The sequence below is a fragment of the Quercus robur genome, chromosome 6 (assembly GCF_932294415.1).
Source record: "Quercus robur chromosome 6, dhQueRobu3.1, whole genome shotgun sequence".
Taxonomy (NCBI): Eukaryota; Viridiplantae; Streptophyta; class Magnoliopsida; order Fagales; family Fagaceae; genus Quercus; species Quercus robur.
The window spans coordinates 37,078,320-37,090,976 of record NC_065539.1 but is presented as its reverse complement, the minus strand read 5'-3'; the positions used below and the strand labels follow the sequence as shown (position 1 = coordinate 37,090,976).

Genomic DNA, 12,657 nt, shown 5'->3' with positions numbered 1-12,657 from the left:
AAAAAAATGGGAGAATTGTTTTCATTTGTTTTTTGGGTCTAAAAAAATAAGTTGGCGAAGTATAACTATACCTAGAAAAAATGAAACTTAAAAGAACTGTACATAACTCAAACAAATTAATTTCACCCTACCCCTTGGGGTTGTTGTCCCATTTAATTAGAAGGTTAAGGTTGGGAATTGCCGCAAATACAAGATTGGTGAGGAAAAGGAATTATGCATAGCTTGGTTGGTGTGGTTCCTAGTTAATTAAATTGATAAATTTTGTTGTTGTTGAATAAGCAACTAGGGTTTGAAAGATGAAAATAATGAAGAGAGAGAGAATGAAATATTAATAACAATTCAAAAATGGTAGAAGCTAATTGGGGAGAGAGAGAGAGAGGAAAATTAGACCAACCTCCTTTGTGACTTCACAAAATCACACTCCCCACAAACATTTCAACAAATGACATGACCCTTTAATATTTTTATAAAAGCAACAAATAAGTATATATCCTCTCAAACTTTACTTTCCTAACGAAATACTCCAGTTTTAAATGAAGATTCTTACCCAGAATTATAGGTGAAATGACACTCCCTCCTTAATGTTTGTGGATGAATAACACTTGCCTCTTGAGGTTTGCGTAAATGAGTAGAAATACTTTTTAAAAACTGGTATATTTTGCTAGGGAAGTAACTAATTGAGAGAGAACAGGCTTATTTGTTGTATTATAAAAACCTCAAGGGTAGGATTGTCATTTTATGAAATATTTAGGGGAGTTGTTATTTTGTGAAATTTTGATGGAGGTTGGAGTAATTTATCTTTAAGAAAAAAATTGAGGGAAAGAGCCATTGTGATGAATTTTAGGCTTTTTAAATGAAGAATGAGAAATAAGAGTTTGAAAATCCTCATTTTGAACTATATGTTAATCGGTAAATGTAAGAGAGAGTTCATTTTAAGAATCTGCCCCAGAGTAGAGTTGACCTATAAGGCCAAAAATTAACCCAAAAAAATACCTTTCTACTAGTGTTTCCAAACACATTCTTAATGTTTTCATTTTAAATTATTACTTTTAAAAAAAATATATATATACAGCCGAATTTGTGAACAAATCATTTACAAACATGAAATTGATGAATTTTGTTTTAACTTGTTGTTTAATAAATTTAGATTTAAGAAATTGGTCAATATATTTAACTTAATAAAATTTACCGTGATCATAATCCAAATAATAAGTAGTGAATTTTTTCAAAAAAGAAAAAGCAAAAAAGTGGTGAGTGTGATCTTGGACAGATGTTCGAACACAATAACAAAAAAACAAAAAACTACACCAAAATAAACATGTCACCAAATTAAGTTGTGTCACAACAAGTATCATCATTTTCTTAATTTACTTTTATTTATTTATTTATTTATTTTTTGGGTAGAAAATTTACTTTATTGTTAGAAAGGAGGAAGCTAATCAAGCAATATTATGGACAAGCGTGAACTTGTTCAAATATAGTTAATGTTAAGCTTAAAAGTGTAATTTAGTTTGTTAATATGTTCAAGCTTAATTGGCCATATAGTTTATATAGAATTAAACGAAAAAACCTTGAACATATGATAATCAATTTGGTTCTCGATCATCCCTAATTTATTTTAAATGTTGTTTTACATTTATTTTTTAAAACAAGTGTGTCGTTTCCCAAGGAAACACTTACCATGCATATTTGAATTATACTCCTAAGAAAATTCAACAAACTCCTGAAGAACACACATTTATCCAACCAAATACATACACAATCATAGGTATCATAATCTTCCTCACATATATTTTTGACAATGATGTTATACATCAATGTGGCATCCTCAGGTCATAAAGGTGTTACTAGAATCTTTACTGGTTGAATTGTGGGTGAAATAATCTTTGGTTTCTCGATGAGTGACTAGAATCCTTAGAGCACTAGTATTGGGGGTGTAAAAACTTCTTAGTTACTATTTTACCTCCTAAAACCCTAAAATCATGCTCCATCCGGGTATGTAAACTTAAAACTTTTTCCATCCTTGCTACACTTATTGCTCATGGGGTTGTAAACAAAAATATAATATTTTAATCTCTCACACTCTCTCTCTTCTTGCATATATAATATTTTTATTTTTATTTTTTTATTAGGTAGTTTATATTATCTTATTGAGTTCTATGCTAGGATGTAAGATGTGTTGTAAAATGAGTTGGTAAAATAAATAAAATGATATTTGAGGATATAAAATAGGTTTTTTTTTTTTTTTTTTTTTTTTTTTTTTTTTTTTTTTTTTTGCATTCCAAATGCTAGTGCTCTTAAGTAGTTATCTAGTAGACTTATATTTTCTTAGAGTTTTAGCTTAATTATGTTAGTGTAAGGTTTTAAGAGTCCCCTACACATACTGAGTCTTTATTTAACAATATAGAAAACTGATATGGTTGGATCGAGATAACCTAGAGGGTGTGAGCACGATGTCCCTTTTCAGGATGCTAGTATTGGAGAATTTGTCAAATCCTCGCTACATTTACACGAGTGGCGAAGCAACAAGGACGTATGAACTACTAAGTAATAGGCTTGATCTTTTGAGTAGACATCCCTAATCTTCCCCATGCTCCTAATAATCCAATCTTTGGTTTCACTCGAACACTTTCATAAGCTTAGAACAACTACTTTTAAAGACACTATTGATCCATTTGATCAGGTGGGGGCATAGGTTGAGAAGATGGAAAGGCAATTCACTACCATGGGATGCACGGGTGAGTAATATTGTGTGAATTTTGTTGCAATAATGTGAGGGAAATGCTAACATATGGTGGGATATGGGACGAAGATTGTTGAATGAGGTTGATAAACACGCTACATGGGAGGCATGTTATGATCTTTACTTATAGCATTAAGGACTGGTTGGAATTAGAATTGTTGAAACTCAAACTTGGGAACAGGAAACTTACAAAATATGAGGTAATAAGATTCACTGAGTTAGTACAATATGCCCCTCATATTGATGTAGATATAGCTAGTAAATGTCGTAGATTGCTTGAGAGTTTTTGAGAGATACGATATTAGACCACGACTTATTCCTGTAATGTTGAGAGATTTCCATGAACTAGTTGATTGATCTATGGTTGATATGGAATATTACCACAACCGACCATGTCATCATGGACAATAATGAACAGATTGAAAGCCCAACCTGTGTCCTTGCCCAAATTAATCAGATATGCCAATGACAACACCACCAAGTAGGGCTCAAGAACATGGGCTGGGGTAAGTGAGCACCAAAGCTCGAACCTAAAGCCCATGCAGAAATGTCGAGATTAAAGGACTTGATAACCCTGAAATAATGGGATCCAAGAAGTGATAGTTTGATGATCCTAATCTTCAGTTCAATCAATTTAAAAACATAAATTATTCAAAAGGAAGCAAAAACTTATGGATTACATTTGGTCAAATTCTAATATTAGTCATTTTGTTTTCCTTTTCAACGAAAATACTTGGCCTTTACTATCCGAGCTAGAATCATGGCTACCCATGTGGTTTTCTAAATTGCATCTCAAAATAGTGTATAGGCATTCTTTAGAAAAGCTTTTTATCTGTTTGAGGAACTGTGTTTTGAGGCCTTTTCCTTCTTATGCTGGGGTCTTCGATTATTTAAGTCCTTAAATGTTTTACAATTGCCTATAAGGAACATTTCTGACTTCTGTATGTAGTCTGGTTCCTTGGTATATAATCACCAAACTTTTTAAGTAAGTATTAGGTTTCATTAATGACCTAAGTGTTTAAACAAGTTTTCATTGTAAAAGAAATCCCTGCCATTGTCATGGGGTCCTTGTTGCTAGACCACATTAAAAAGCAAGCATCTTCTTTTCTACAAGAGAAATACAAAAATGCTAGGCTGGCCTTCACAGACGTTACTGAAGCTGAACTGTAAGTCTAGCTCTCTCTTTTTTTCTTTTTATTAAACAATAGGTAAGATTATGTTCCTCAACACTAAAAGAAGAATGTGGTGCGAAATGCGTGACTAATTACCAAAATTGCTTTTAAGTTACCTTATAAAATGTTGATTGGTTATAAATCCTAATTTTCTAGTATGGAACGAATGAAATCGCAACAATAACTCAGATACAATTTTCACTTTATTTAATTAGGCTTTCGTTAAGTGCATTTGATAAATTTAGCATTAAAAAAAAAAAATGAAGAGAGAGAGAGAGAGAGAGAGAGAGAGAGAGTATGGACCATTATGCATAAAAGGGTTAAATTTGTTGCCAATGGAATGATTTTTCTATATTTTTAGTTTGTTAGCTTCCCAATTGCCATCCATTAAACGGTTTCCCTTGTTTATTGTATAGAACAAAATAGATAAAATTTTATTTTAAGTTACTATCTGCTGCTTTTACAATAACTTATATAAGATTGATGCTCTTATATAAAGGTTGGTTGAAGAAGCAACAAATAATGATCCATGTAGCCTTGATGCTAGAATAATGACTAGAATAGCTGAAGCATCTCTCGAGATAGATGATTATTGGAGAATTGTTGATATTCTTCACAACAGGTAAATTTTGCGTGCTTTTGGCTAAAAGAGTTCAATTTAATAAAAATTACAACATTTAATGTGTTTAATTATTCACATGCATGCATACTTTTTATTAGTGATACGTAAGCATTGCAGGTTGTCTAGTAATGATTGGAAGCGATGGAGGCAATCCTACAAATCACTGGTGCTTCTTGGGTTCTTACTAACCCATGGTCCTGAAGAATTTGCTGAAGAATTTCAATGTGATACTGATGTTATTCAAGAGCTCGGAACATTTAAACACATAGATGAAAAGGGGTAATTAAAATGTGTAAATGTCGCATTACCATATGCTTTCTTTTATTATTTTAACCCTATTTCGTTGTGATTGATGTTAGGTTCAACTGGGGAATAAGCATGCAAAAGAAATCAGACGAAATACTTAAACTTTTGGGAGGAGGAGAGACACTCAAACAGGCACGATTGAAAGCCCTCAAAGTAACAAAAGAAATCCAAGGATTTGGAGGTTCAATGGGTTATCCTTCGTCCTCTACTCCTTCCACAACCACTCCTTCCTCATCGTCCTCGGAAGCATCAAGATTTTCATCATTTCTCTCATGTTCTACCACAAGTCCCACGTGGAATTATATAAATGAGCTAGACAAGCATCAACTGTATACACCCAAAAAAGAAGTGCTGGGAAGTAATTCACAAGGAGGTATACATGATGAGGAAAATCCTATTTTCCCAGCTGCAAACAAAAATTCCGAAGGATCACACCTGTGGTATAGCCCTCGGATTCAAGAAACGGGTTCTTTACTTGATTCTGAGGATGAGGAAGATGAAAAAAAGGATGGTTTTATGAGTGGAATTTGCTCGAAGCTTGTTGGAAGTAGTCCTTCAAGAGGTAATCACGAAAAGGTTGGATTTAGGAGTGTTTCTGATGCCGGAAGGATGACAAAGAAAAGGTTTGATCGTCAGCATTCGCTTTGGTATTGATAGGGTCATGTAAATACAAGTTTTTGCTTTGGATTTGACTTTTTTCTTTTTTTTTGATAAACGCTTTGGATTTGACTTATTTTCGTGTATATGTAAGTGTTACCAACCATAAGAGTATGATTTTGCAATAAACATATTTGGACAAATTATGGAACAGCAATTCTAATTGCGATTTCTTCTCTCACCCACTAAATTTTCACTGTCCTGGCATATGAAGGGACCAAATTTTCCTCCCCTTGCCCAATAATTTAGGGTTTGAACTCAAATAATATGTTCTGATACCATAATAAATTAATGTTGTTTCAAAATTTAAGTTTTAAAATGGTAAAAATGTTATGAATATAGTATTTTTCTTTAAGATAAAAGTGATTTTAAGGATCTTACAGCTACACAACATATATAAACTAATGTTTCATTAATAACAAAAAAAGAAGTAGAGTAATTTACACTTATTTATTTAATTGTTAAAATATAATTCATTGACACGTTAATTTGTAAATTTTGTAGTATGTTTATTATTTTTGTTTAAAAATAATTAATTTAATTATATAACTATTATTCTACAAGTCAATTTGATCAATGTGATATCTCTACAAGTTAGCTTTACCTTTTTTCTTTTTTTCTTCCTTTCTTAATATGAATGAGCAGCTTCATTTCAAAATGTAAATAGATTACATAATTTCAATACAAAGAGCACTCCAGTCCTGCAAGGTTGCAGAAAATCAGCACAAGACACAAACTAGCTTGAGTCTCTCAAATACAGTAAACATAAACAACCAATGAACTACTAACAAGAACTTTTCAGAAAGAGAAGCAACGACCTAGGCTTTCACGCTAGCTTTTGTGGCTAGCCACTTCTCAAACCCAACACTAATAAGTTCAAAAATTAAAACCCTAATTTCAAAAGAAAAAGATGACACAAGAAATCCTTAAGAAAACTTTGCCAAAGCCAAGAAGTCTTTCACTCTCCAATTTCCTTACACTTTAAGATTTTTCCACCTAAACACAAGGATCACGAGCCATGTATTGGAGTGTTGTTGTCAAATCATAGAGGCTAAGCAAAATCTTCAAGAAGCCTTTAAGCAATCAAGAGATTGGTTTAGAGGTTAGCGTATCAACTGATGGCATCAAAAAGCTATGAAGGAACAAGGTTGGAGCCAGCAGTACTGCAAGCTTGAGCGAGAAGCTCAGGTACTGTGTCTATTTACTTGTACGAGAAATCTTTGGACAAAATGGGCTTCTGTCCTTTTTGGGCAAATTAATTAGCTTTTTGCTATTATTCCCAAACTAAAAAGGGAAATACCTCTCTTTTGAAAATCGAGTTTTTCAAAATCGATTTAAGCCCTATAGTGACGTTTTCAAAGACCTATAATGACGTTTATAAAGACCTATAGTGACGTTTTGTAACTTGATATCCATGAAATCGAGTTATAGGCAATAAAATTGCCTATAACTTGATTTTTTGGATATCAAGTTATAAAACGTCACTATAAGTTCTTAAAATGTCACTATAGGTCCTTAAAAAGGTCACTATAGGGCTCTAGAATTTTTTTTTTTTTAAACTCGATTTTGAGAAACTCAATTTTCAAAAGAGGGGCATTTCCCTATTTAGTTTGGGAAGAAGGGCAAAAGGCTAATTAATTTGCCCAAAAAGAGCAGAAGCCCATTTTGTCCCGTAAGTTAGTTTGTACCGCAACAATCTTTATAGTAGATTTGATGAGTTAGGTTTGTCCCTAGAGCGTTTTTCCCAATTAGGCTTTCACTTCCTATGTGATTCCTGGTAGTTGTGTGTGAGAGTTGTTTTGTGATAATTGATTATTTATTTTATCCATATTGCACTTGAATTTGATTAATTAATTATCCGGATACATCAAAATTAATAAAATTGGTAGTATAGCTTAGGAGTCTAAACAACACTTTTCAATTCCTAGCCCATCTTAGAGCATTCACATCAGTTTATCTTTTTTTTTTTTTTTTTTTTTGGGTTTATTTTAGCATAAGACATACATTTTCTATTCTACACTCCATTTTATTTAACTAATCATTTATTATTATTATTATTTTTACCTTTATTTTCTCTGGTTCTCTCCATCTCTTAGGTCTCTTTGTTTTCTTTGTTCTCTCTATTCTCTCTCATCTCAATTGTCTCTCTCCTCTTAGCTCTTTGCTCTCTTCATTCTCTCATCTTTCAACTCCCTCATCTCAAACGTTTCTCTCCTCTATGCTCTTTTTCATCGCCATTGTCGTCCCCCCTCTCTCTCAATTTGACCCACCATCAAACCCATCACTGTCCTGTACCTTTTTCTTGATCTGACCCAGCACAACTTTCCTCTTTTTCGATCTGATTGGCAACACCACAGAATCATAGGTTTTTTGGGTTGATAACTTTTATCGTTGATCTCACCCATGACCCGAACATGGGTTTTTTAGGTTGAGGTGAAATAGGTCGAGATGATTTTGGGTTGAGGCAAAAATTCTTTTGCATTTTTATATATTTTGGGTTGATTTTTTTTTTTTTTTTTTTTTTTTTTGATTTTGGTTTAATTTTCTATTGATTTTGAGTCGATTTTGTGATCAAACTATAAGGTGTTGTGATGGGTTGTGGTGGTGTTGGTGGATAGTGCTATGTTGCAGTGGTGGTTGGACAATAGTGGGTGGTTGATTGGTTTTGTTTGGGAGAGAGAGAGAGAGAGAGAGAGAGAGAGAGAGAGAGAGAGAGAGAGAGAGAGAGAGAGAGAGAGAGAGAGAGAGAGAGAGAGAGAGAGAGAGAATATAAAAGAATGAAATACATTGCTACTGTAGTGAAAGCACAAATAGTGTAAAACAATATAGTTTGTTTAGACCCCCAATTTTAAAACACGACTTAATTGCTTTTACTCTAACTTATGTAAGTGCAAAACAAGAGTAAATGATATGCAATAACCGGAACTACTCTCTAAGCTAGAACCGCAAGCAAGCAATAATAAATATAAAGTTTAAAGAGTAAGGGAAGAGAGATGCAAACACAAAAGAACACCAAGACGTGTTATCAAAGAGGAAACCGAAAAACTCGGCGAAAAACCTCTTTGCGGCCCTCCAAGTCGAAATGATCCATTAGTGAATAAGTTGGAGTACAAGGATACCAAAAAGACCTTTCAAGCCTAATCTACTCAAAGTACTTGAGCCCTCCAAGCTCTAGTTACCAACAGACTTCTCAGAATCTTGTCTTTACTAGCTTCTCGAATTGAGCAATATCGCCTGATTGCATCTGCCAAGCCTCACCAGCTTATTTTGGCAAATCTCCAATGCTTCCCAAGCTCCAAATCACTTTCTACACTCTAAATAGGTGTGGATTGTGTTTGGGTACAAATCTCATCTCAAGAAATAACAATGGGAGAGGGAAAAGAGAAGAGATTACAAGGATTTTTCTATTAAGGATGAGTAGCTATCTCTAATAAGGTAGGTGTGTTGTAGAAACCTTTTTAGGGTTTTCTTCTAAATAGCCTCCTTACAATTTTGTGGGTAAAAGGGTATATATAGTATGGTGAAGGGTATAAGAGTCACACTTAAAATCCCAACTGTCAGTGCATTTCGTGGGTCATCTCGCTAGTTGGCCAAGTTGCGAGATGAGTCGTGAAACATGCTAACTCTTTAGCTTCCGGCATATGCTTGTCATTTGACACTCGCGGGTTGCAACACTCGCGGGTTGCACCACTCGAAAGCCAAGTCGTGAGATCAACTTCTTGAGCAAATTTTCATCACTTAAGACTAAACTCAATACAATTAAATTCCACAAAATACAAGGAAATAAATTAATACAATTACAACATTTTTTGTTATAGAATAAAGCCAACATAAATGTTATGTGAAAAACCATAACTTAACATGTAGCAATTGTGTAAATTTTCACAATTTTATACTAACTAATGTGGAAGAATTTTGGGGTTAAATATGCAAAATTGGACACATTTTATATTTTACATTCAATGATACAAGTGTTCTTATTACTTACATCTTGCGAAAAAAACTCCTACTTAGCTATTAACTAACATGGCCATAGATTCATAAATATCACAAATGTGTGATATGCAAATTTGTTTGAAATTTTTAGCCTAACACCCTTTGGCTCTGCTCTCAAGTCCTCTTACTATGGAAGCAGGTCAAACATATGCCCTTGTTACAAGTTTCACTGTGTGCTTCATTTGATGCGTGTATATAAATTTTAAAATGCCTCATTGGACTTGTTGGGCTTTTAACTATTTTTGTGATGGTCTACAAAGCCCGACCTAATTAAGCTACTGTCAATAAAATTTAAAGATACAATGAATCGTTTTTTGGTGCATGCAGGATGCAAACCCAAGTTTCTTATTTGAAAACTAAAAAAAGAAAAAAGAAAAACAAAGAAGAAGTTATAAATGATTATATTAATAGGAAAATCCCATACTCCATACTCTACAAAAGATTCGGCAGGTTGGTTCATTTTTAATCTCTAGATATCCAAGCAAATACTTTTCAGATGCCAGACCTAATTTTGGCTCGGCTGAAAGTCTTGCAATCATTCCTCATTTCCTCCCTTCTAAATTCCCGGCAAAAATTAGGTGACTGCAAAAAGAAATATAAATGCAAGGCAATGACTTTGACTTATACATGGAATTATGAATGGTAAGCATGTTTGCAGCATATAATGCATACATAATTTGACTGACACGAAAGTATAGAGTTGAGCTGTTTTATTTTTTTTTATTTTTTTTTTTAGTAAACAGTAATGCTTATTAGAATACACACAAAAAAGTAATACTATTGTTTTAAACCGGGTTTATAATATATTACATAACTAATGTACAATTACAAAAATGGCCTAACCTTTATAATTGTAGACTGTGATTATAAACAGTTGACACTAAATATACACAACCAATGTGGAATAAACATTTTTTTTTTTAGTAAACAGTAATACCTATTGAAATACACAAAAATAGCAATATTAGTATTTTAAACCGGGTTTAAACCAGTTGAAGTCCGGAATTATAAACAGAGTTGAGCTGTTATGAGTGTGATTAAGGTAACCAAATTAAATAAAACTCAACCAAAAAGACCAGCTCAAAGTTTCAAACCAAACACTAACATTATTAAATCATTGAATATGGTCATTTTTCTGTTCCTGGGTCTTTGTTAATCCCTTTCATAATATATATGCTAGTGTCTGGTGTATTGTCGCTATAGTTCTTTTGCGCGGAGTCATATCATATCTGTTAGAACTTAGAAGAAGTGGGTTATGCATTGTCTTTTTCGCTTGATGACAAGCGACGTTGCAATTTGCAACTCAACTTCTATACAGGGAACTTTATGGCTAGATTCAAGTTAAATAACCTTAGTGTAATTTAATAATTATTGGATTGGATGTGTTGTTCAATAAATCCGGTGTTAGATTTTTTAATTTTAAATAAAGAAGTGGTATCCTAGCTTTACTAACTAATTCACTTTATGCTCATGAGATAGCTCAGAAACCCCATGAGTTGTTAGATTTTTTTTGTCTACTGATACCCATTCATGCTCGTATATATCATGATCAGAAATTAATAACTATCTCATCAATAAATCTTCAAAGTTCAAGTTAAACTACTTTAAAATAATATACAAAAAATTATTTATTGATCGAATGGTAAAATAAATTTAATTAATATGACAAGGAAACTTATAAAATATTAATCCAGCAAAAATTATTAAGTGATGCAAAATTTATATATATAAATACACATGTGAATCCTACATAGTGTGAGAGGGTATTGATCTCATGAGACCATCTTATAAGACTATATTAATGGGAGGTTTGACTTACCTTTAGTACTTTTTTAATTTGACATTTCCTATTATTTTAAATATACATTGATAAATAGTTGTGGGTTTTAATTTCCATATTTTATTTAGTTAGTGGGTAATGTTATAGTTTCTCATTAAAATGAAAATGAGATTTTAGTTAAAAAAGTATTGGATGTAAACCAAACTCTTTAATGAAAATATGGAAAAGGGGTGGGTGAAAGACAAGAAAAGGTTAGGCAGCCCTGCTTTCCAAAATAGGGCCTTCTACAAAATCGGAGTTGGGAAAACTAAACTGAAAATTTATAAGAGTACAAACCCTTGAAGAAATAAAAAACAAGGCTGAAAATTTATCTAATCAATATGTGTGAAGATTTTACGGGAAAAAAGAGCAGTGCTAATGATGGTCAAGGTTATTGCTGATCATTGTTTGAGGTGTACTACAATTTGTAGGAAAAAGTTTGATGTAATGGATTCTAGGATGTTGGTTGGAAGTAACTTTTTTTACCAATCAAGGTAAAGATAACTTTTTCAATAAAAAAAAAAGGGTAAAGACAACTTTCCTAACAAGCCAAGTTTGCCAATTTAGAATAAAAACTAAGGAAGTCAATTTCATACTGTACCGGCTCAGTATATACTGTACCGGCTAGTAATTCGGTACAAATAATCCCTTTATTTCGTACTAGAAAAAATATCGGCCGTATCGGCGAAATCCAACTGTTTCGGTCGGTAAATAGATACTGGGCCGAAACACGAAATGCTTTCTTTCTTTTTTTCCTTTTTTTTTTTTTTGTTGGTAATTTTGGTAGTTTTTTAAGAGCAAGATGGTGCAAATCTGAGTAAGCTAAGAAAACCCAGCCAAAAAAAAGAGAAAAATGAAAGAAAAATGCACCATAACTTTGCAAAATGAAGTTAGAATCACCTCATGCACTCACCGTCTCTTTTTTCACTGAAGCCAACGGCCTCTCATTGAATCTTAAGTGGTGATGGATGGTGGCAGTGTGGCACTTGAGAGAGGAGATGAAACTAGAGAGAGAGAGGTCAGGTGAAAGTGAAACTAAAACTAAAGGAGATAGATCAGAAGTAAAAATAAATAAATGAATGAACTTTGAAAACTGAAGAGTTAAGTTTAAACGTGCGAAGATAAAGCATTCTTGGAAATTGGAGGTAAGTGTCAGGTGACTAGGACAGGCTTGTGATGTGGGGAGAAAAAAAGAAAACAAAATGGGAAGAGCTATCAATTAGGCCTGCCTGTGAAGCATTAAAAAAAAAAAAAAAGAGAGAGGTGTGAAAGAAAATTAATTGAAGGTGATAAAAACGAGGGAAGGAGCAATTAGATATATATATATATATATATATTAATA

General features: G+C 32.9%; 1 protein-coding gene across 1 annotated transcript; it reads left to right on the top strand.

Moving 5' to 3' along the window:
* Positions 1-3,802: 3,802 nt before the first annotated feature.
* Positions 3,803-5,497, top strand: LOC126689712 (epsin-3). The gene is made up of 5 exons (XM_050384906.1): positions 3,803-3,909; positions 4,415-4,537; positions 4,655-4,816; positions 4,897-5,129; positions 5,217-5,497. The coding sequence occupies exons 1-5, from the start codon at positions 3,803-3,805 to the stop codon at positions 5,495-5,497; spliced, it is 906 nt and encodes a 301-aa protein (XP_050240863.1).
* The last annotated feature ends 7,160 nt before the right edge of the window (positions 5,498-12,657 follow it).